Source organism: Dama dama, chromosome 11, assembly GCF_033118175.1.
Source record: "Dama dama isolate Ldn47 chromosome 11, ASM3311817v1, whole genome shotgun sequence".
Classification (NCBI taxonomy): Eukaryota; Metazoa; Chordata; class Mammalia; order Artiodactyla; family Cervidae; genus Dama; species Dama dama.
In genome coordinates, this window is record NC_083691.1 from 81462846 (window position 1) to 81488386 (window position 25541).

Below are 25541 nucleotides of genomic sequence, written 5' to 3' on the forward strand. Positions count from 1 at the left end.
AAATGTTTATTTACTTTTATCATGCACTGTGAGGGCCATGGTGATAGCAGTAACCAAATGAAATAAACTTGTTTATAGAGGCACCTAGCATTTACTTCAAAACTTAGTCATTATTTTAAGGAGACCAAGCCAAAATAGTGTTTATCAGATGCAGCAGAAAGAAATGCATTTAACTGTCACTCTGTGAAGCATGACTTTTCATTTAGATCAAATGACCACTCTTCTAAATTAATTTTGTTCGTTTTCAATTCCAAATTTTCTTATGTATATAAACAAAATGAAGCTATGGCTATTAATTCATTGGCTCCATTAGCAGAAGACCTCTGCAGGAAGTGAAATGTTACCAGTTTTGTATCAGTATTACCAGATCCTTCAAGAAGAAAATTAGCTAAGTCAATTCCAGAAATGGTTTAGTATTCCTCCCCGCTCCCAATTCTGGAAATTTAGGAATTTTTTTTCTGTCAGAGATGAAACATCTTTCATTATTGTGAACGCTGCTGTTGATTCAGCTCAGCACTAAACCTGTGTCTGTTTATGCATTGTTTGGTAGACCACAGCATCCTGGTGAAGATTAATGTTCTTATTAAATAAAGAAATCTATGACACAGAAATGTACTTAGAATTTGACATGGTACTTACATAATTCATAATTACCTCCAAACAAGCTGTGATGTTCTGAATTGAAATAGTAACTTAAGTTATCAAAATAATAGACTTAAAAAATTTTTTTAATATACACAGAGTAACTGAACTGTAGACTATCTGTAAAGATGGTTGAATGCAAAAAAAGCAGTTCAGCCTGACAGTACATGCTTTTTTGTTTTCCCATCATTTGTTGGGTTTTAAAATGTTTAATCCGAGTTTAAAATGGAAAAAAGACAGTCTCTTTAGCAAATGGTACTGGAAAAGTTGGACAGCTGTGTGTAAATCAGTGAAGTTAAAACACATCCTCATACTGTGCACAAAAATAAACTCAGAATGGCTTAAAGACAAACATAACCCTGGAGGTGGGAGAGAGGCTTAAGAGGGATGAGATATATGTATAATTGTGACTGATTCGTAGTGTTGTATGGCAGAAACCAACACAACATTGTAAAGCAATTATCCTCCAATAAAAAAAAAAAAAGATATAATACCATAAAACTCTTATCCTAGGAGAGAGCCTCCTATCCTAGGAGAGAGCGTAGGCAAAGCATTCCCCGACATAAATCATTATCATTGTTTTCTTAGGTCAGTCTCCCAAGTAGTAGAAATAAAAATAAAGGGACCTAACCAAACTTATAAGCTTTTGCACAGAGGAAAAAAAACACAAAAAGACAACCTACAGAACGAGAGAAATAATTATAAATGATGCATCCAACAAGTGCTTTATCTCCAAAATAAACAAACAGCTCATACAACTCAACAACCACCACCAAAAAAAAAAAAAAACCAATCCAAGGAAAGAAAAAAAATGAACAGAATACCTTAATAGACATTTCTCCAGAGGATAGATGGCCAATAGGCATATGAAAAGATGCTCAACATCACTAAGTATTAAAGAAATACAAATCAAAACTACAATTAGGCACCACCTCACACTGGTCAGAACGGTCTTCATTAAAAAGTCTACAAATAACAAGCGTTAGAGAAGATGTGGAGAAAAGGGAACCCTCCTACACCATTGGCGGGAATGTGAGTTGGTGCAGTCACCATGGAAAACAGTAGGGAGGTTCCTCAGAAAACTAAAAATAGAATTATCGTATGATCCACCAATCCCACTACGGGGCATATATACTCGGACAAAAGTATAATTCAAAGAGATACATGTACTCGAATGTTCATAGCAGCACTATTCACAACAGGCAAAAGTTGGAAAGAACCTAAATGTCCATCGACAGATGAATAGGTAAAGAAGATGTGGTATATACGTGTGTGTGTGTGTGTGTGAGATGAAATACTGCTTAGCCATAAAAAAGATGAAATAATGTCATTTGCAGCAACATGGATGCAACTAGAGATGATCATACTAAGTGAAATAAGTTAGAAAAAGACAAATAATATCACTTATATGAGGAATCTTAAAATATGGCACAAATGAACAAAACAGAAAACAATTTTTCTATCCACAAAACAAAAACAGACTCATAGACGGGGAGATCAGACTTGTGATTGTCAAGGGGAAGAGATGAGGGAGCAGGACGGACTGGGAGTTTGGAGTTGGCAGATGCAAACTGTTACATTTAGAATGGATAAACAACGAGGTCCTACTGTATGCCACAGGGAGCTGTATTCAATCTCCTGGGATAAACCATAATGGAAAAGAATATAAGCAAAGAACTGTATGTGTATAACTGAGTTACTTTGGTCTACAGCAGAGATTGACACAACATTGTAAATCAGCTATACTTCAGTTTTCTTAAAAATGTTTAAACTTTTGAAAAATTACTTTGTATATCAGCCAGAGTATCTTATAAATATGCTGTAAACTTTTTAAAATAAACTAGTTGCCTAATTGTAGTTTCATTTTTTTCAGAATTCATTGGAAAGCTATAATCAAAGAATTCAACAAATGGAGTGCAAAAAAACTTTTAAGTTTTAAAAATTTTTGATAAATTGCAGTCATTAAAAACAAAACTGGCAACAGCACTTTAAAATCATCTCCCAGATGCCAAACTACATTTTGCATATTCAAGACTAATTATAGACTTCTGAATTAGGAATACACGTTGAAATTTCAACTTCATTGAAGTATTTGTATTCTCTATTTTATGAAATCAAAAAGAATAGTATAAATAGAGAAATTTCACCAGCAGCAATCAAATAAAGAAAAGGCATAATCTAATGCGGTAAACTTCAAAATCTGCCCATGATGGAAACAAAGTTATAGAGCAATAGCCAATGAAATAGTGGCTACTTAGAAGGTTACTAAGGCAAAGTGGGACCCAGAAATATCATGCTCAACCAAGATGTCATTTTACTACAAAGATATTTTCAAATATAACAAGTTCAGGCAACGTTTCACTAACAAGCATGTCAGAGGGGGAAAAATTATTAAAAATTAATAAAACCCAGACATTTAAGAGATGAACCAACTGAGGAATAGAGAAAGCCAAAATGAAATGACTCGTCACGAGGATTGAATCAAATATACAACTATTTGAGCAACTGAGAATTACAAGACAGAATGCCATTGTTACAAACCTAGATGATGGAAAGAATAACAAAGTACAGTGAAAGAAAATATAAAAAAGGGTGTGCTCAACCTTGTAAAAGTTTACCCAGTCTTTTGTATACGTATATACATGAAAGTTATTTTAAAGGCTCTTAAAACTTTTGGGGAGAAAATATCTTAGGGCTATATCCTGGTTTTAAGCAGTTCTTACTCAAACTTATCCCAAGAGGAGGGAGTAAATAGAGTTTTATTCAAGACATACCAGTCTTTTACCTTTTTTTTCATCCTGCAGAGATGATTTTTTTACTTGTTTATGTTTCTATTTCAGAATTTTTTCTCCTTAGTTACAAACTCTTTGTTCACAGGCAATTCAAACATTTAATAATTTAAAAGATTATACTGTGTGTTGACTCTTACGGGTCAGGTGCTCGTGATATTAGGAGTTTTATGCATCAGCATCTCTGGAAGTGGGGCCAGCAGTTTGCATTCTACCAGGCCCTTCAGTTGATTCTGATCCACAGTAAATATCAAGGTTGGTTGTAGGGCCCAAGATATTGGGCCCTAGTTCCAAGTGATACTGATGATGCTTCTCTGGGGACCGCACATTGAGAAACACTGCTAAGGGAAAGGCAAGTTCGAAAGAGACCCATCTGGAAGTAGCCCCACTAGGTCTCTGCAGAGCCATGAGAAGGAATTGGTAAATTCTGCAGAGCTTCCTGGAAGGATTCTGACCCGCTGGCTCCACCTGGCGGTCATCTCCTTATACACACTAGAAAGGGCGTTGTAAATACTAACAGCTGACAATTACTGACTGCTCATTGTGTGCCAGGCAATGTCTGTTGATACTTTCTGTAGGTTCCTCACATGTTAACTTCTGAGATAGGTACTCTTATCCCAGATGAGAGAAGTAAAGCAATAATTTCCCAAAGTCGCACAGCTGGTAAGTGGCAGAGCCAAATGCAAGCTGAGACCAGAGCCTGCACAAGAGCTCAGACTATTTTCTGTTCTATTACTGGAAGATGGCACTGGTTCTATGTAAAAGATTAGTCTCTTCTGTCTCAGTGATGTTTATTCCTTCATCTTCTAAAACAATTTAAAGCAGTTCGGTAAATTATAATACAGAGTAGAAAAGTTGCAAATGAAAATAGACTAACCAGAAGGGGAAAAAAATCCAAACCTGAAGATGGGCAACTCAGGTTTGTTGTGTGTTTATGTAAGCCAAAGACTTGGGCTCGATCTCAAGAGTAAATTACTGCCTGGTTCCTCATGTATAAATATTTGATAACCATGTTTCCTCATTGTCTTTAGTAGTTTTCAAGTATAGTTACAGTGTTCAAATGGGTGTGTCCTATATCAATGTGTGTGTGTGTTCAGTTTGCTCAATCATATCTGACTCTTTGCAGTCCCGTGGACTGTAGCCCACCAGGCTCTTCTGTCCATGGGATTTCCCAGGCAAGAATACTGGACTGGGTTGTCATTTCCTCCTCCAGAGAATCTTTTAGACCCAGGGATAGAACCCACATCTCTTGTGTCAGCAAGCAGATTGTTTACCACTGAGCCACCTGGGAAGCCCCATTCTATATCAATACACTAAAACTAAGTGAACAAAGAAAGTGATAGTCACTCAGTCGTGTCCGAATCTTTGCCACCCCATAGACTGTAGCCCACCAGGTTCCTCTGTCGGTGGGGTTTCTCCAGGCAAGAATACTGGAGTGGGTTGCCATTCCCTTCTCCAGGGATCTTCCGGACCCAGGTATCGAACTCAGGTCTCCTGCATTGCAGGCGAATTCTTTACCGTCTGAGCCACCATGACATTAAAACATGACTTGGAACAAAAGATTTCCTGCCTAGTTCTAACAAAATACTACCCCGTTACTTGTCTTCTAACAACCCACTCTTTCTTCTATTAGCAAGAGTTCATTCATTAGACTTTCCCCGATAACAGGATTTTTGTTTTGTTTTTAAATTTCCTGCCAACAAAAATTTGTATTCAGAATAGTAAAGATTATTTAAATTCCATTGTATTTCTATAGAATTAGGTGCTGTCTGAAATTAAAATAATTATTTAAATTTAGATTGTGGTAGAAGTATAAGAAGTACAAAGTGAAAAGTATATTCAGAAAATGTGGAAGTTAAGATTGGGTGTATTACCTTATGTTAATTTCTGAGAATAAAATGTAAAGTTGAGAAAGAAATTTAGATTTGATAATAAAACACTATATTTTGCTTTAGTGATGTCATTTTCTTGATTTTTGATTGTTTAACTTTTTCTCTAGTCTTAGGACTTCAGTGGATGTTCTTAACCTTTGGGGTCACCATTAAAAATACAATGAAACCTATCGGTCACTTCTCTTAAAAACAAATAGATGTACAAATAGATTTTATATATGATCGTGAAAAGAAAAATGAAAGTTATAGGATATAATTTTGTAAAAGGCTTTTCTAGGCATCCTAATATATTTCTTCTTGGATCCAACAATTTTCTTTTCATGTAATATTTTTAAAGAGTTTAACTTTCTGGTTAATTTAAAATTCTGCTTAACTTATGTCACATTTTATTACACTTGAAAAACCACTTTTCAAGAACAGAATACAACAAATGCGCCATCTATTTTTAGTGATTCTGAAAGCCTTCAAGATCTTGTCATTCCTTAGAAACAATATTAGAAGCCTTAAATTTTATTTAGTATGAAAAAATAATCCTGTATACTTCAGTTTTCTCATATTTAGGTTGTAAATGTTTGAACTTACTGTGATAGAATTTTCTCATTTTTGTATTTCAGAATTGCCATTGCCTTCAGAAAGTGTCGATATTATTATTTCTGATATTCCATTTGGAAAAAAGTTTAAGTTAGGAAAAGACATCAGAAGGACTGTGCAGGAGATGGAAAGGTAAGTTGTTAAGTGTATTTCCAAAACCTTTGAGCCATGGGGCATGTAACCAAAATGTACTGTAGCTCTTCAGTTACGATTTGATTACATTTTAGTAATTTCCTAGAGTTTTTATAGCTTAATTTTCTAAGGTTTCAAATCAGAAGTCTATATAGTTATAAACTTGATATAGTTATTCTGTATCATCATACTATAAATTTTATTCAGGAAAAGATAATTTTTCATTATAGCCAAAAATTTGAAAGTCTAAAATAGTGACATATATTTCAGTCACTGAGCTAGTTAATTTACATATTTACTTCTAATTCTCCCCCCAGCCCTGCCTCCTATGTGTTAATCCCCCACATTTTACAGGAGAGAAACCAGGACCCAGAAATATTATCCTTCTCAAGATCACAGAGCTGCTGAGCTACTGAGAATTTACATATGAAACATTCAGTCATATAGAACGGATGCCTTCATTGTTGGTTTGAAATGAAAATGCAGAAGTGCTAGTCATGTAATGTTTCTAAGGTCAACCTCAGGGAATATAATGCAGTGAAGTGAAAGTGTTTCTGTGAGAGGTTCCAACAGTGAGACCTGAATATGAATTTTCCTGATCATTTCAGTTGATAAAGGAGAGAACCTAGAACACTCAGAGGAATGAAGGGACATGGATCAGGGGTCAGTTTGTATTAAATTGTCTCAACTAAGTGTTTGATGGTGCAGGACGACATAGTACACAGTCAGGAGCCTGTGCACAACCCTCTTCCACAGTTACCTGACTTGTAACTCAGACACTTCCTGAGCTCCTGTATCCCCTTCTGCTTAATGGAGCATTCCCCTAGAGATTTTGCAATGCTGATTTCATATTAACATCATTTCAGGAGCTTCTGAAAAACACTGATACACTCCTCCTCATTGAGGCTTTGATTTAATCAGTCCAGAGTAGAACCTGGGCATCCAGTATTTCTTAATATCTCCCAAGGCGATTCTGGGGTGCCGCCAGGATTAATAACCACAGCCTTTGTGCCTAGCGAGGTAACTTAGCAGTTGTACTATTAAGCTAGCCTGTGGTGAGATACTACTGTCAGAGCATGTTACACTTAATACGAAACTTTCCACCCAACCTGGAACTTTCCACTAGTGGTGGTGGCCTAGCCTACCTGATGGTCTAGTGCTGTGTGTTTTAAACATCTTCACAAGTCATTGGAGGGCAGTGTTTGGAGTAGACTGTCCTTTCATCGCTAGTAAAATTAGACCAGCCTGACTTTCTCTCGGTCAGTTTTGATTTTTATTTTAAGTAACTGAAAATGAAACTAATAGCTATGACCACCCTCACATTGTTTCGGGAAATTTAAATATTTTCGCGAGAATCAGGAAGACATTCAAGATTTCCCATGTAATTCAGTTGCCTCCCAGAAAGCAAAATGGTACTGATGAACCTATTTGCAAGGAAGGAATGGAGATGAAAATGTAGAGAATGGACTTACGGACACTGTCAGGGAGGGAGAGAGTCGGATAAATAGAAAAAGTAGTGACAACGTATATGCACTATCGTGTGTAACATGGATAGCTGGTAAGAAGATGCTCTGTGACACAGGGAGCCCTGTCTGGTGCTCTGCGGTGGGATGGGGAGGGATGGGATGGGGGAAACGGGGGTAGCTCTAGAGGGAAAGGATGTATATATCATTACAGCTGATTTGAACTGTATGGTAGAAACCAACACAACATTGTAAAAATTGAAAAAGCAAAATTTTTAAAAATAAATAAAATTTAGAATAAAAAAAGTATGCTTTTGGACATAAGGAACATTCCTGGATCCTATGACCAAGCTTCCTTTGCCACATGCCCTCAGCCTTTGTGGTTTGGCCTGTGACTTTTTCTGGTTTGAGGTTTTATACAGGCCATATATTGTAACACACTGGTGAAGAGCATAGTCTCTGGAATCAGAATACTCAATAGTTCTTCTGTCATTTCTGTCATAGGCACATTGCTCAGTCACCCTGTGCCTCATCTTTAAATAATAGTACCTACTTGACAGCACTGGCCTGAGGAGTCAGTAGATTTAAAGCTCTTAGGACAGTGCTGATTTTCCAGGCCAGAATACTGGAGTGAATAGCTGTTCCCTTCTCCAGGGGATCTTCTCAAGCCAGGGATCAAACCCAGGTCTCCCACATTGCAGGCGGATTCTTTACCAGCTGAGCCACAAGGGAAGCAAGGACAGTGCTAGGTGCCTAGAAATTATTAGCTCAGGCCTGATTTTTCAGTGTAGAACACTTCCAGTGCTTTTGAGAAATAGGTGGGGATATATATAAATATATCTAAAGTACATATAACTTTTTTCCCAATGATTTACCAGTAGTTTAGGCTCTAGATATAAAGTGGAAGGGAATGGAGGGCAATTATATTAAAAATAAGAAAAAATACAAAATAAACATGTTTATAATAGGCAATGGAAATATTTGGTCCTGAGTGTTACAGAGCACTGGATTCTTCAAGAAAGAACAGGCAATCAGAATTTTAACTTGTAGGACAGATGATTGCTCTGGTGGTGTGAGCACTGCACTCCCAGCCCAATTATTTCCTCCTTTAATTTACTTCAGCAATAACAGTTTCATGTATGCAAAGGAGAAATACAGAGAAGTATAATATTTGAGCTTTCTTCTCAACCAGATGAGCAAAATTAGAGAGCTAACTTGTTCGGCTTGGAGGAAGAAGTCACTAAATGCCCAGAAGATTTGAGGTGGATTCATGGAAGAAGCATGATCTTAGTGAAATTTAGAAATTTGCAAAGAATGAAAAAGGAGACCACACCATGTTTTATACATGCAGATATTCAGCAAGTATTTCTTGGGTAATAATGAAGCAAAAAGCATGTTCAAAAAACAATGAATATACCAGACTGCTTGGAATTGAGATGAGTGGTAGAAGGTTAAGGCCTAATGCCATCCAAGTTCAAGTAAGTTGGGTATTTGTGTCATCTACCCCTAGTCTTGCAGGTTCACATGTAAAAGAGAAATCTTTTTTATGTTTTTTGATACAGAGCTTCCCCAACTTATTGACCACATAATTCTAGTTGGTTTCTTTTTTATATATACAAGAAATAATCTCTCATACTATCCTAGTGTTTAGAGGAATACAGTTTGGGACATATTGCTTTATAATTTCTGGATAGCTTTCTTAGTAAGAAATTTATGTGTATATGAATGTGGAAAGATGCTTAGAAGTACATTTTATCAAAAATGGTCATCTCTGAGTAGATTCCAGGTGATTTTTACTTTCTTATTTTCTTCCATTATGTGAAATAAGTTACAATGAATTAATTGGTGAATGTCCTGTTAGACACCATTCCATGTACACATACACAAATAGATGTTTTCAATTTTATATTAATAGAATCATCCTTAATTTACTACACTGTATAATCTGCTTTCTTTTTTCCACTCAGAAATATCTCATAAATCTTTCTGATCAGTTGTTATAATGTACATAATAATTTTCAGTGGTTGCCACAGTGGTTGCATTATATATTTATATATACCATTATGTAGCCTATAGAACTTAGGGATGGGTATTTAGGCAACGTCCACCATTTCATTTTAATAAAGAATAACATTCTGAGCCATCTTTGCACAAACAGTTTTTCAAACTGACTATAATGATCAAGTTATTTAAAACCACAGTGCCTCTGTTTCTTCATCTGCAAAATGGATCTGGCAACAGAATATACTTGAATTCTAAGGATTAAATGATATACAAAGCATTTAAAACAATATTCATCACATAATACATGCGTGTGTGCTAAATTGCTTCTGTCATGTCTGACTCTGTGCAACCCTATGGATTGTAGCCCGCCAGGCCCCTCTGTCCATGGGATTCTCCAGGCAAGAATACTGGAGTCAGTTGCCATGCCTCCTCCAGGAGATCTTCCTGACCCGGGGATTGAACTCGCATCTCTTACATCTCCTGCATTAGCAAGCAGGTTCTTTACCACTAGTGCCACCTAGGAAGCCCTTGGTACCAATAAATATTAGCCATCTTTGCCATTAATTGTCACTATTATTCTACTACTGCTACAGCTTCTGCTCTTATATCTTAGAATAATCTCCTAGATGTGAGATTGCTGGGTCAAAGGTTATGTACATTTCATATCTTTGATACTGTCAAAAAAAGTTATATCAATTTTTTTGTCTTTAGAAATACTCATTTTTTTCCCTAATCTTGCCATCTTGAGAGTGGTAGTCTTTTTATTTTTGATAATATGGTAGGTAAAAAATTGTATCTCATTTATTATCTTAATTGTATTTTTTCCTATGTGTTCAGAGATACTGTGTTTTTTGTTTCTGTCCCCTGGCGTCCAGCCACACCTGTCATCTCGCCTCCTCCTCTCCCAATAGCAAGAGTTTATCCCCTTGGTTCCTGCCTCCTCAGGAACTGTTCTCTGCCTACTTCCTTCTTACCTTCAACCTGTCCACCTCCTCATTCTCTCCAGATCCAGCTATCCCTTCCCCAGACATTTTTGTAGCCTTTCATACCCACACACTGTACTAGGCAGTGGGGATCTGGCTGTGAACGGGACAGAGTTTTTGCCCATGTGGGGCTGGCATTCCAGTGTGGGAATACAGATCATGAATAAATCCGCAGAATAATTTCAGATCATGATGGATATGATGAACACTAAAGACGGCATTTTTGCCAGAGAGTGACTAAGAGAGCCGCAGTGGCTTCCTTCGACAGGTGCTCAGGAAAAGGCCTCTCCAAGGAGGCGTTTGAACCCTGAGACCTGAATGATGAGAAGCACACAGGGCGTGGGTGTCAGTGCCCCAGAAGAGCAGAGCTGCATGTCCTGAGGCAAGAAGGGAGGTCAGTTTGTGGGACACGCCGTGAGCAAAGGGAAGCAGGCAAGTGGGAGTCAAGAGTCTATTTGTAATTTAATGGTCGAGAGATTCGCAGGGATGTACAATTGTGTCTGGTGTGGAAACTCAGAAGGGGAGGTTGGGGGATGATGACAGATTTGGAAATAAGACCTGTCAGGCTGCGATAGTGTGGGCAGAGGAGAGCATAGAATGAAGTGGATGAATCTGTGATGTCGTCTGCAGACAGACTCGTTTAGATTGGCAGACCGTTGAGATGAGAGAAAGCTACTTCAGCTCCTGACCTCTTTGCTGGGTGTGGTGGGGGCAGGGCTTCCTTTAAGTCTTCATCCTCCAGCTGTCACCTGGTTTCTTAACCTCTACAACCAAGTTTCTTCAGAGAAAAGTCTACACTTGCCATCCTCACCTTCCAACCCCCTGCCTTGCCTCTGCAGGCCAGCGCTGGCTCCTGCCCCCAACTAGGAGTGCTGCCCCAGGGTCACTAATATCCTTATCACTTGTTAGTCCTGTGGCATTTGACACCATTCATTCCCGTCTTGAAACTCTGCTCTTCTGGCTTCCGTGATATCACCATAGTTCAGACCTTCTCCTTGGCTGTTTCATGGGCTCTTCCTTCTCCATCCTTCCTTGAATGTTAAGTCCCTGTTCCTTGACCCCTTTTCTCTCCTCTCTCTCTTCTTCCAGCCTAGGTGATCTCATGCCCCATTGTTGCTTTGTGTTTGTTAAGCTCCTTTAGTTGTGTTGGACTCTTTGCGACTCCATGGATTGTAGCCCACCTGGCTCCTCTGTCCATGAGATTTCTCAGGCAAGTGTACTGGAGTGGGTTGCCATTTCCTCCTTCAGGGGATCTTCACCACCCAGGGATCGAACCTGCCTCTCATGTCTCCTGCATTGGCAGGTGGGTTCTTTGTCACTAGCACCACCTGGCTTTATCTATCATTTATTGTGGGAAACTCAAATCTCCACCTCCAACCCTGGTCTCTCTGACAACCTCCAGGCCCTACGCCCGGCTGTCTGTTGGCGCCACGCTCAGCGTGTTCCAGACAGAGCTCCTCCGTCCCCTCATCCCGCCCGCTCTGGCTCCCCCGCCAGTGGACTACCTTCAGTACCTCCTCCTCTCCACAGCTTCCCGTCTTTGCTCCCGTCCTGCCTCGCGCACCCCTTGCTCCCGTCCCCCGGTCCCTCGGCCCAGCTCACTCCTGCTTGTCCGTCACACCCGCTGGAGCTCTTCTCGCACGCTGAGTGCCCAGGTCTGGGTCCCACCTGAGGTGTTTCCGGAGCCCCTGACACTCGCCTTGATAGTGGCGCTGGCCACACGTGCTCTGTAGCTCTTGCTTGCCTCCCTCTCCCACTGCTCAGTCATCTTTTTAGCAACTCGGGACTGTATGCCATTATCCATCACTGTTTCCACATAAGTGCTGTGTAGACTTGGGTCAGACGATTGAGAAAGTGAATCCTCCTCCACAGGCTGACATTTCCGGGTCTTCCCTGTTGCCTTTTCTTTGTATTTGTCCTCACTCCTTCCTGGGGACTTTGTTCTGCTGTTGTTCAGCCTGCTGCCTTTCATGTACTCAGATTCCTCAGGATCCTTTCATTTGCCTTTTCCTTTGTACAATCACTTATTAAACTGTGACTACAAATTACTTTGAGGCTTGCCTTTTAAATAGAGTAAAAATAGATAATTAAAGCAGATTTGTACTAGTGATTTCATAATTACTATAATGAATATGCATTATGGAAGATACTACCTAATTATCAAAATCCTCTCATTTAAATGGCTAAAATTAAATTTCAAATTAAGAACACCAAATATTTTAAACAAAGTGGGATTGTTTGTTGTCTACAAAGAAATACTCATACTAATTACCTTTTTTTTTTTTTCGGGCCCAGAGTGCTTCGTGTTGGTGGGATCATCGTGCTGTTACTCAGCGAAGATCACCACAGGCACCTTAAGGGTGGTGAGGCGAGTAGCGGCCCTTTGGATTTCCAGGGCGGCCACACAGAGGAACCTGGAGGCGAAGAGCGCTTGACTGGTGCAGAAAAAGCGGCTGTATCAGAGCCAGCGCCATCCTCATCCGCAGCCAGCAGCCAGGAGCGCTTGGACAGAATGCCACCGCTTGGCTCTTTGGTGCCAGTGGACTGCTACAGAGTGAGCCTTGGGAAAACAGACGCACTCATCTCCAAGTATAAGAAGTCGTACTCCCCTGGGTGATAGCAGGCTTGCTGCTTCTGAGTCCTTACATGTCAGCTGAACAGAGTAGAAAAGGCAGTCGTCTCAGGGATCTTAACAGTGCCAGAGGGTTCCAAGTCAACAGATTCCCCCAAAACAGGGTTGTGGCTCCTGGACACCTGTTCTTCCATAAGAACTTCCGTCTAACACTCTGAAGAGTGTTTCTGAAAGAGGATAATTAACAGATACTTGAACTAAAGGACTCTTAAACTTGCCCTTCTGTCAAAATGTGAACAGGTCTGCTCTGCCCACAGTTTCTAAGCAGAAGCTTCAGCTTCAAAGCCAAGGTTTTCAGAGGCTCACCGTAAAGTGTATCTCAATCATTACAAATTTGATAATATCTTCACTGTCAGGTTTTTTGAAACATAGAAATTTTATTTTTTGATATCAACTTCTTTTGATATTTAACTTGATTTTTTTTGAACCTATAATTTTCTTCTCCATTTGAATGAAAAGAACTTTTATTGGCAGTACATTTTTTATGTCCCATATTATGTAAAGCATCAGTGGGAATAATAATATGAATTAAACCAATAGGCTCCAACATGATGGAAAGTAAAGTTTTGGTTTTTTCCTAAAAGCATTATCACTTCATTCCTATTTAAATTAAATGCATCCTTTGTGTTCACTTCTTAAAGAAACAGGAAGTTGATGAAAAATATGATTTTTTTTCCCATAGCCTAACATAGCTTCATGGCTGCTTTAGTACCATTTAAACAATGTTTCCATTTTGGGGAAAATTCTCACCTTGTGAATCCCACCTCTCCAAAATAGAAGCAAAAACTTGTTTTCTGGCCAGGGTGCAACGTGTAACCTCAGCTCAGTTATCAAGGTCCACTGTCAGTGTGGGGCGAGTGGGGTACAGGTGATAGGTGGGGATTTTACCTGAGAGCACTTCATAGCAGGCCCAGTGGGACGGTAACCTGTCGTGTATTCATACAGTAAATATTCATTGCAGACCTACTATCTGCCAAGGCACTTTCTCAGCCCTTGGAGCTATCAGTAAACCAAGCAAATCCCTGCCCTCATAGGATTTAAATCTAGTGGGGGAGACAGACAAGAAATGATAGACATTTATTTACTAGGTTAAAAGGTAACCTAGCAAAGATAACCTAGATAAGTGGAGGGACCTTGCAGGGAGAAAATAAAGCAGAGTAGTGACGGGAACACAGGAGGATGGGGGCACATGTTTTGCATTCTTCTTACAACAGCTCCAGCTTCACTGAAAATGTGAGATTTGAGCAAATATTTAAAGGACATGGAAGAGTGTTCCAGGCATATGGAACAGCCATTGCAAAGGCCCTGTGGCGAGAGAGTGCCTGGTGTGTTTGAGGAACAGCAGAAAAGCACATGTGGCTGGAGGAGAGTGAGTAACGGGGAGAATGAGAGGTTAAAGAGAAAGTGAGGGGCAGGTGAGGGTGGGAGGGGTTGGTGGGTGGGTTAAATCACATAGGACCTTGAAGACTACAGGAAGACTTTGACTCAACAGCAGTGTAGAGTTTTTAAAAAGTCACAATCTAACATACATTGTAGGCTCACTGTGACTACTGTATGGCACATCGATTGTAGGGAGGCAAGGGTGGAAGTAGAGAGGCCAGTTGGGAAGTTTTGCAATAATCCAGGCAAGAGAAGATGGTAGCTTGCCCCAGGATGGAGGCAGCATAGGTAGTAAGAAGCAGCTAGATTCTGGATGTATTTTGTAAGTAGAACCAGCAGGATCTGCTGATGGAGAAGACGCAGGAATGACCACAAGATTTTTGGCCAAGCACCTGGAACAGTGGAGTTTTCCAGTGAACTGTCCAGGGAACAACAACATGGGAAGAGCAGGCTTGGTATGAGATATCAGAAGTTCAGGTTCAGACTTGCTTGCTTTGAGATATATATTAAACATTCAAGTGGAGGAGCTGAGTAGGCAATTGAATAAATAATCTGCAGTTTAAGCTGAAGGTCTGTTCTGGAGATGGAAATTTGGGAATTTGCAGCATAAAGTTGCCATGAAACTGAATGGGGCCACCAAAGGATGGCGTGGAGGAAAGAAAGGAAGAGGAGCAGGGCTGAGCCCTGGGTTCCTTCAACAGAAGAGGGATCTGCAAGGGAGACAGAAGGAACAAGCCGTGAGGCAGGAGGAAAACAAGAGCAGTTGCCTGGAAGGCAGATAGAGTATGGTGGAGGGAGTGACCAACTACTGAATACCGCTAACCAGCCTAGAAAGAGGACTGGAAATTGACCATTGGATTTAACAATGAAGAGGTCATATGGGACCTTGATAATGGGAGTTTTGGTGTTGTAGAGAAGGAGAAAAACCACACTGGATTGGGCTTCAGAGAAAACAGGAAAAGAACCAGAGGTAGTGTGTATAGGCAACTCCTTCAACTAGTTTTGCTGAAAAGAGAGCAAAAACTGGAGATAATAGTTGGTAGGGGACATGGTGTTGAAAGAATGATTTTTTTTTTTTAAGATGAGAGAAGTAGCAGCATTTTTTTTATGTTGATGAGACTGTTCCAAGAAAGGTAAAAAACTGATGAGCCAGGAAGAGGGGGCCAAATGATAGAACGTCCTTGAATAAGGAGGTGGCATGAGTCCATACATAGAGGAATAAGCTTTCGATAAGAGTGTGAATGATTTCTCCATGGTTACAAATGGGAAGAAACATACAGGCATGTCTGCTATAATATGATAAATGTGTTCCTGAACACTTTTTCAGTCCAAAATCCATGCACTAAAAATAACAATTTATGGAAAAATAGGGTTGGGGCAGACCATTCCAACCTATCCAACTTTGCGAACTGCACGCTAGCAAAAACTGACATAGTTGTTTTTTTTTTAAGCCTTATATTTCATATAAATAAATCAGAAAATAAAGGACTCCACCTTCCCAAGAAAAGGGCAAAGACAGCCTGCTAGAATTTAGGAAAAGGAAGGATAGAAGCTGCTGAGTCACGCCAACGGGTGGCCATTTCCTTCTCCAGGGCATGTTCCTAACCCAGGGATCAAATACACATCTCCTGTGTCTCCTGCATTGCAGGCAGATTCTTTACCCACTGAGCCACCAGGGAAGCCCCCTCCAAGACAGAACCTGTGGCCAAACCACCACGACCAGGAAGGACCAGGAAGGAGCGGCGTTACGTCAAGTACCTTATTCTGCAGCTCGTCCATTCAGCTCACCCCATTGGCGTCCTTCCCATTCGGCAGCTTTTATCTGGTGGAACAAAATATTAATGTGCTGGGGAAAAAAATCACTTGTGATCCAACCCAATTTCCATATTACAGTGACATCATCCCCCTACTTAGCAATAATATTTAATGCCTGTCACAGAAACACGCAGCGTAGGAGAACAGACTGTAAGTGGGAGCAGATGCTGGAAGGTGGGCGGGTGTGGTAATGAAAGACTGTGGAAGTCTTCCGACCACTTCCATTTTCTCAGTGAAAAAGCATGTGGTTATTTCCCCAGTTTCTGAGTCTGTGGTTGGAACAGCTTCCCTGTGCAGTCAAAGAATCCACACATTGAGTTCCAAACCAGGGGCTTGAGGTGTCTATTATTGAAGGACTAAGGTTACATACTCCCTAGGCTCTCCCTTCCTATCAAAATGACCAAACAGAAGCGACACTGTGGGTCTGTAGGAACTGCAGATCTTGCTACCACCAAGAAGAATGAGGCACAGATGCTCGATGGCACAGATCCCATCACTTGGCATCTGAATGCAACCTGCGTCAGCTTTGGGTCTGCTGCTCTGACTCATTTACTTATCCTGAAGGGCTGGGTAGGAGACAACTCTCTAGCTGGTCCAGGCACACTGGAAGCAGCTCTGCATTTTGCCCTTAGGACCCAGGAGAGTGAATGATGCCCAGACCGTCTGGGATCAGCCTGGATGCTGTGTGGAGTCTGCCACGGGTCCTAAAAGGGAAAGTGCAGCTGCAGCCTCTTGGCTTTTGGAGCAAAGCCAAGCTTTCTTACGCAAGTAGTTATTCTCCTTTTAGAAATAATTCCTGCTGCTAAGGGCTTGACCATAGGATTTTAGGTGACCATGTGCCCTAAACTATCCATCCCGAGATTCGATCCACCAAGCCAAGAGTTGAGAGGGCTCAGTCTGACAGCACGCCTTCATCAGAGGGCAGTGACATAGACCAGCGCTGAGTGTATGTGACCGACAGTCCTCATCTGGCGAGGCGCCTCCTGCCTGCCACTCCCCTCCCTCATCATCATGGTCCCACAGGGAATTCCCAATGAGCAGATCACCAAGGAGGAAAAAAATGCCAAATCTGGTTTGCAGATGGCTCTGCCAGTTTAGCTGTTATCTGCTGGCATTTAACTCCCAGAGCATTTCAGCCCCACTTGGGGTCAAAGGATGATGGGGAAAGGAAACATTCCCAGGGAGTACCACTTGGTGGTCTGCAGTGTCCACTTTAGGTAGAGATGGCCTGGGAGGAGGATGCCCACCATGTCATGGGCAGTGACTACCAGTTTGAAAGAATGGTGAGCAACATGAAAGGAAGTGTGGGAAGAGGAATGTGGATGGACATCTCAGGATGGGCCCCCATATGGGAGAATCACTGGGTCTCAATCACTGGAATGGTCAAGAACTCCCACTGTGCATGAGGCTCTTAAGTGTGTGAGCAGCAGATTGCCTGGCCTATGCCTTCCCCATTTTTCACTCAACAGCCTCATGGACAAAGTGGGCATGGTTTCAGACACAGAGATGAGGCACTGGCCCAACAAGGACCTCTCACCAAGGCTGACTGCCTACTGCCCCTGCTGATGAATTATGAGCAGCAGTGACCAGCCCTAAGACTTCGATATAATACCACACGGAGGAGGGGAATTAAGAGTGGAGACCCTTCCCAGGTAGGAAGGGCAAGAATCTGTCCTCACTAGACTAACTGCTCACTCTGGACTCCAACTCTCCAGACCAGGCAACGCCTTTCGTGGACCTTGTTTCCCTGCAACAATACTTCTCATCAGAGTTCATTTACAGTGCTGTGTGAGACACACCGCTACGAGATCTGAGAGACCAATGTTCATTGAATTTCTAGTCTTGTGCCATCTGCCCCCTCACCTGAAACAGAAGTCCTGATGGCAGGGTGGAGGGGCTACTCGTCAATGACTGAACCGGCACAGAGCAGTCCTTGAGAGGCTGAGATGCCTCCTGGCAGAATGCTATGTGCACTATGAACCAGAGACCAATAGATGGTGCTCTTTCTCCCGAAGTCAGAAAAGGGACCGCGGCGGGGTGGGGGGGGGGGGGGGGGGGTGGTGAAAGTGGAAGGCAAGCCTGTTACCATACCCTATTCTAAGCAGGCCTCATAATGGAATCCACTCTCTGGGAGGGTGTCAGCAGAAGGGTCTGGCCTCAGGAGTCAGAAGGCGCAGAGGGCAGCATTCAGGGCCCAAAAGCAATGGTACCGGCTGCGGTGTGGGTGCCCAGCAGAGGCTGCAGTGGGTCACTGTGACGGCAGTCCTGTCGTGGCAGCTGGATGATGCTTCTCGCTGTAGCCACACAAACTAATTTCCTGCCCTCCTGAACACCATAATATATATATATATTTTTAATGACATCTCTTCTGCTAAACTGCCTAGAGTAGATTCTGTCAGTTGCAGCTAGGAACCCTGTCCCACACACCTGCGTTACTGAAGCCCACTCCCGTCCTCCAGGTACTGCCCTCTCCTTCTCGGTGGGGTGCTCCCATCTGTTCTGCATTTCTCCTTTTGCCAGGTGTGCATCTGTCCTTTTGCCACAGGTCTTAATTTTATATAATTTCCATCCTCCCACCCCTTCTCCAAAATTACTTTTAATGTTTTGGCCTCTTAAAGACGTTGAACAATAATACAGTCTTTTTCATTCTGTGCCTAAACCTTACTTGAATATTTAGAAGAGAAAAAAGAAACATGCAAAGTTGGACATCTTTGTGTGTGTAACCAAGATGCAGCAAATGGCAGGTAGAAAATGTGTTTCCTCATGGACTTGAATAACAGTTGGTGGACATCCTCAAAGGCAGTGGTTCTAACTATCTACATACTTGGCAGAATTAAATCATGGTTTCAATGTCTGTTAAAACAGCTTTAATAATCAAATGCACAAAACGATACAGCTTTTTTAAATAAGTTTCCAAAATTTGAGGATATCTTCTAGTGGGAGTATTCTATAGTATTTTCCCCCACCCTTGGCACAGGGTGTGGCCCCCAAGAACAGTTAATATTACTTGAACGAAATTGAACTGGCTCCTGTTGGAAGGGAACAAATAGATGTGTGTGGATCTGAGGACAGTTAATTAAAGAGACACCCAGAAAGCCATGTGAGAGACAGACAGCTGTCTGGGGAGAGGCCTACTTTCTACATAACCTAGAAAACTAAACCTCTTCAGGGATTCTAAATATATTGATTTTTCAAGTGGAGCCGCTCACTTGGATATTGGGTAAATACGAGCGTTCAAGGAGCCAAGCAAGAAAGCTTTGGGGCAAAAATTAGGTGAGATGAGGGGTCTTCACAGAAAAATCCTGGTAATAAAGAAATCTTGAGTATTTTCATGCATGTTATACAAACACTACATATTTTTACATAGTATTTATAGCATTTTCAATTCTCTTATTCTTTCACTCATTCATTTGCTCCTTCATTCATTGGACTGCCAAGCATCTCTTGAGTACCTGCTGTGTGTCAGGTTCTGGGATGCTCATTGGTGAAGTGAAAAGGTGGGCAGGGAGCAGGAAAACAGCAGCTAGAGGTCTCCACATATGACAGGGCTATCCCCAACCTCCGGACATAGAGGGACAAAATCACCCTCTGCAAGAGCTTGACAGAGAAAGATGGACAGAGTCCAGGACTGAGAGCAAAAAACAATGGATTTGTGGGGAGTTAAAAAAAATTGAACGCATGCCTAGGTATGGCTAGCTTCATCTTTTAGTTACATCATCTTTTAATGACATCTCTTCTGCTAAACTACCCAGAGTAGAATCTGTCAGTTGCAGCTGGGAATCCTGTTCTGCATACCTGGGTTACTGAAGCCCACTCCTCTCCCCTGGGCACTGCCCTCTCACTCATATAAATTCTGAGAATTTATGATGCTCAAGAGATGCAAGAATTTGAAGTTATCATTTTGCATCCGACTGCCACAATCATTTAATACTGTCAGTTTTCATCAAGTTCCTTCAGCAAGTAACGGCCTTCTCAAATGTGTAATAAATGAGAACAATTATACCAGGTCCTCTCCTCTTACACATTCCTTCTCACCATTGAGTGGCTCTCCTCCTAGCTGCCCTTCTGTGGCTCCTGCCCTTGAAATGCCTACACTATTTAGATTGAATTCACCTCGGAAGAGTGGGCATATTAACCATGTGTTCTGCCAGGGGCCCCCAAATGCCCAGTCCTGGACTCCGGGTATTAACATGATTCACTGGGCCAGAGGTTTTTTGGTCCTGTTTTTATGTAAGTCAGATAGTTCATCTTTCAGTGTCATATCTTTTTGCCTTTTCATACTGTTCATGGGGTTCTCAAGGCAAGAATACTGAAGTGGTTTGCCATTCCCTTCTCCAGTGGCCCGTGGTTTGTCAGAACTCTCCACCATGACCTGTCCATCTTGGGTGGCCCTACACAGCATGGCTCATAGTTTCATTGAGTTAAAAAAGGCTGTGGTCCATGTGATCAATTTGATTAGTTTTCTGTGATTGTGGTTTTCATTCTGTCTGTCCTCTGACAGATAAGGATCAGAGGCTTATGGAAACTTTCTGTTGGGAGAGACTGACCCAGGGGTAAACTGGGTCTTGTTCTGATGGGTGGGGCCATGCTCAGTAAATCTTTTGTCCAATTTTCTGTTGATGGGTGGGACTAACAGGGACTAAACATGGACAAACTCCCTGTTTGACCTGAGACCAAACTATGGTGGCCTAAAGGAAATCAGTCCTGAATATTCATTGAAAGGACTGATGCTAAAGCTGAAACTCCAATACTTTGGCCACTTGATGTGAAGAACTGACTCCTTGGAAAAGACCCTGATGCTGGGAAAGGTTGAAGGCAGGAGGAGAAGGGGACAACAGATGATGAGATGGTTGGATGGCATCACCGACTCAATGGACATGAGTTTGAGCAAGTTCCAGGAATTGGTGATGGACAGGGAAGCCTGGTGTGTTGCAGTTCATGGGATCGTAAAGAGTCAGACATGACTGAGCAACTGAACTGAAGTCAGATAGTATGTATGACTCTCTTGCTCAAAGCCCTCCAGTGATTTTCCCATTTTCCTTAGAATAAAGACTAAGGTCTTGATCTGGCCCCTGGTACCCATCTAACTTCATCTCTGACACATCCTCTCTCATTCTGAGCCCTTGCCAACCCGCGAATGTGCAAAGTTCTGCCCCATCTCAGGCCTTTGGACTTGTTGGCCCTCTCCCTGGGCATCTCCCCTGATGCCTGCGCTGCTCAGGCTCTCAGTTGAGCAAGGTCATCCACGGCCTCCTTACCTAAGCCGGCCACCACCTCAGCCTTCACACCTAGTCTCAGAGCTCTTTTTCCATTTCTCTTTATATGTATGACATGCTTGTCTGTTGGCTGTCTCCCCACCAGTACAGTGGCAGGTCCTTGAAGGCAGTGGCCTTATTGGTTTGCTCACAGTTTCTCTCCTGTCCTGAAGTCAGTCTCTGACACATACTAGGCACTCAATATAGATTTGGTAAATAAAAAGACCACATGAAGATTCCATTCCATGGTCATCTGCCAACCAAATAACAGAGCCAGCACGGCCTGGTGGACCAAGTTCCTGCTAGACCAAGTTCCCCCTCACCCTGAACAAACGCATACACTCCAAAAAAGAAAAAATGTTCAACTGTTATTCCCTGAAGGGAAATTCCCCCCACCTCCTTTCTTTTCCTTTGTGACATTAGAATGTATGGAATCACGCAGCGCAGAACCAGCTGCTCAATCGTTACTAGGTAAAAGCTTGACATTTTCTGTGACACCCTTCTTGATTATGTAGGCGTATCACAGCCCCACAGGCTGACTGCTTTTAAAAATAATAAAGTTGTACTAAATTTCACTTTAACCCATTGCATTCTTCACTCCTCTGGCTCCCTGCAGTCACTGGTATTTTTTTGGACAAGGTTGTAAAAAGTGGGCATCCATGCATCCAGCCCTGTCCAGCTCCACAAAACTCTTAGCCCCTTAATCCATCTCTCTCCAGCTCACCCTCATTACTCCCTCTTCACCTCAGTTCCCTTGAAAACCATTCCTTACTCCTATGAACAGTCTTTAAACTGTTACTTGATTTGGAAAATTCTTTAAGAACTGGCTCGTCCTTTGAATCAATACTGCATTAATCACTTGTGTTATCTCCCCCAGATTACCTTTCACACTTGGTTTAGTTTCCATCCCCCAGTCCACTTTATCTGAGAAATGTGTTGGCACAATAGTGATTTACTGTAGTCACAGCAGAGGCATATAAAGCAGACACAGATGCCCCATTGACATGTTTGCAGGAATACAGATACTTACTTTGTTCAACCTCAAAATCTACTTAGTTCTTCCATTTAGGGTGTTAGACGCCTCCCCAGAGACTTGCCGAGAGATCTTAGGTTAATACTCAGCCTCAGTCTCCTCTCTTGTCAACAGGGATGATGATGAGGGCCTCCGTGGACCTTCCAAGGCTGCCTGGAGGTTTGGTTTGGTTTGGTTTGGTTTGGTTTGGTTTTGAACTCACCACTCAGTGATCAGCCTCTCCAAGAGAAAACATAAAATGAAGTACTCTCCTTGATTCATTAAAAAAAAAAAAAAGAACCTGGAGGCTATCCTTTTTTGACTCAACATCAGATGGTTTTACTTTACTGTTTGTGTAATTGCCATGCTCTATTTTCAAAGTCAATTTGCATTCAACTTGGATAAATAAAAGTTTACAGAAGTATTCAAAGTATTTCAGGGGCTTCTCAAAAGTATGGTGATTGCCAGCATCCCTGGAAATCATAATAAGCTCATGGATGTGTCTAGAGGCTCAGGAGAGGTGATTAGTTTTCAATACTGTACATCAAGACAGTCACAAAACAAGGACTAAAATCCATGAGTCTCTGAGATCTGATACTATCTCTAACCATATAGCCTCCTTTCTGAGTAACTGCTCTCATTTAATAATTTTTTAAAAGCCAACAGGAATGCTTTCTCAGGACAAAAGAAAGCATACCCACCCACTTAAATATTAATCTTTGAGCCACCCTGGTGACATGGGAATTTCTCAAAACGTTCAGTGGGGGAAGTGCCAAGAAGGTAATTAAAATTGCTGTCATACCTTTAGGCTGCTGAAGGTCACTCATGTAAGAAGAGGTTCTGTGCTTGTAAAAATAGGTCTGGCATTCTTTAGAGAATTACAAAGGTCAGTGTGTGCTCTGGTTTAGAAATGCAGTACCTTGATTAAAAACTGCAGAGCAATAACTTCCAAGGGGAACCATAAAAAAAATGTGGGGGAGTATGAACGCATCTAGATGTATACAACTTTGAAAAATAAAATCAAATATAGTTAAAAGTGTACTGGCAGTGTTTGTCCTGGGGCTCAGGTAGGTGGTGTGGATGTCATGTGGAAAAGTGGAAAAAGGAATGACTTTGGAGTCAGCAGGCCAGAATCTAAACCTTGGCTCTGCTATTTGATACCTTAGAGAATGTGATTTAACCACAAGGAGCCTTAGTTTCTCCATTTAGAAAGGAGCTATAGAACCTAAAATGGACTGGAATGGGTGGATTTAACTCAGATGGCCATTATATCTATTACTGTGGGCAAGAATCCCATCTGGATTTAACTCAGATGGCCATTATATCTATTACTGTGGGCAAGAAATGGATTAGCCATCATAGTCAACAAAAGAGTCTGAAATGCAGTACTTGGATGCAATCTCAAAAACGACAGAATGATCTCCATTCGTTTCCAAGGCAAACCATTCAATATCACAGTAATCCAAGTCTATGCCCCGACCAGTAATGCCGAAGAAGCTGAAGTTGAATGGTTCTATGAAGACTTACAAGATCTTCTATAACTAACACCCAAAAGAGATGTCCTTTTCATTATAGGGGACTAGAATGCAAAAGTAGGAAGTCAAGAGATACCTGGAGTAACAGGCAAATTTGGCCTTGGAGTTCAAAACAAAGCTGGTCAGAGGCTAACAGAGTTTTGTGCCAAGAGAACACACTGGTCAAAGCAAACACCCTCTTCCAACAACACAAGACAAGACTCTACACATGGACATCACCAGATGATCAATACCAAAATCAGACTGATTACATTCTTTGCTGGAGAAGGAAATGGCAACCCACTCCAGTATTCTTGCCTACAGAAACCCGTGGACAGAGGAGCCTGGTGGGCTGCTGTCCATAGGGTCGCCCAGAGTCAGACACGACTGCAGTGACTTAGCAGCAGCAGCATATTCTTTGCAGCCAAAGATGGAGAAGCTCTATACAGTCAGCAAAAACAAGACCAAGAGCTGACTGTGGCTCAGATCATGCACTCTTTATTGGCAAATTCAGACTTAAATTGAAGAAAGTAGCGAAAACCACCAGACCATTCAGGTATGACCTAAATCAAATCCCTTATGATTATACAGTGGAAGTGAGAAATAGATTCAAGGGATTTGATCTGATACACAGAGTGGCTGAAGAACTACGGATGGAGGTTTGTGACACTGTACAGGAGGCAGGGATCAGAACCATCCCCAAGAAAAAGAAATGCAAACAGGAAAAATGGTTGTCTGAGGAGGCCTTACAAATAGCTGAGAAAAGAAGAGAAGTGAAAGGCAAAGGAGAAAAGGAAAGATATTCCCATTTGAATTCAGAGTTCCAAAGAATAGTGAGGAGAAATAAGAAAGCCCTCCTCAGTGATCGATGCAAAGAAATAGAGGAAAACGATAGAATGGGAAAGACTAGAGATCTCTTCAAGAAAATTAGAGATGTCAAGGGAACATTTCATGCAAAGATGGGCACAATAAAGGGCAGAAATGGTATGGACCTAACAGAAGCAGAAGATATTATGAAGAGGTGGCATGAACACACAGAAGAACTGTACAAAAAAGATCATGACCCAGATAACCACGATGGTGTGATCACTCACCTAGAGCCAGACATCCTGGAATTCAAAGTCAAGTGGGCCTTAGGAAGCATCACTACAAACAAAGCTAGTGGAGGTTATGGACTTCAAGTTTCAAATCCTAAAAGATGATGCTGTGAAAGTGCTGCACTCAATATGCCAGCAAATTTGGAAAACTCAGCAGTGGCCACAGGACTGGAAAAGGTCAGTTTTCATTCCAATCCCAAAGAAAGGCAATGCTAAAGAATGCTCAAACTACTGCACAATTGCACTCATCTCACAAGCTAGTAAAGTAATGCTCAAAATTCTCCAAGCCAGGTTTCAACAGTATGTGAATCGTGAACTTCCAGATGTTCAAGTTGGATT

At 41.6% G+C, this 25541-nt stretch overlaps 1 protein-coding gene across 5 annotated transcripts in view; it reads left to right on the plus strand.

Annotated features, from left to right (window-relative positions):
• THUMPD2 (THUMP domain containing 2) overlaps positions 1-13731 on the plus strand; it is a 38207-nt gene extending 24476 nt beyond the window's left edge. For 2 of the 5 annotated variants that reach the window (XM_061155541.1, XM_061155543.1), the window contains 2 exons: positions 5938-6046; positions 6401-7628. In XM_061155541.1, coding sequence (XP_061011524.1) covers positions 5938-6046; positions 6401-6476 — 185 coding nt within the window. In that variant the 3' untranslated portion in view covers positions 6477-7628. Of the gene's footprint in view, positions 1-5937; positions 6047-6400; positions 7629-12792 lie in introns of those variants that run through there. The other 3 variants (XM_061155540.1, XM_061155542.1, XM_061155546.1) reach the window with 3 other exon arrangements.
• The last annotated feature ends 11810 nt before the right edge of the window (positions 13732-25541 follow it).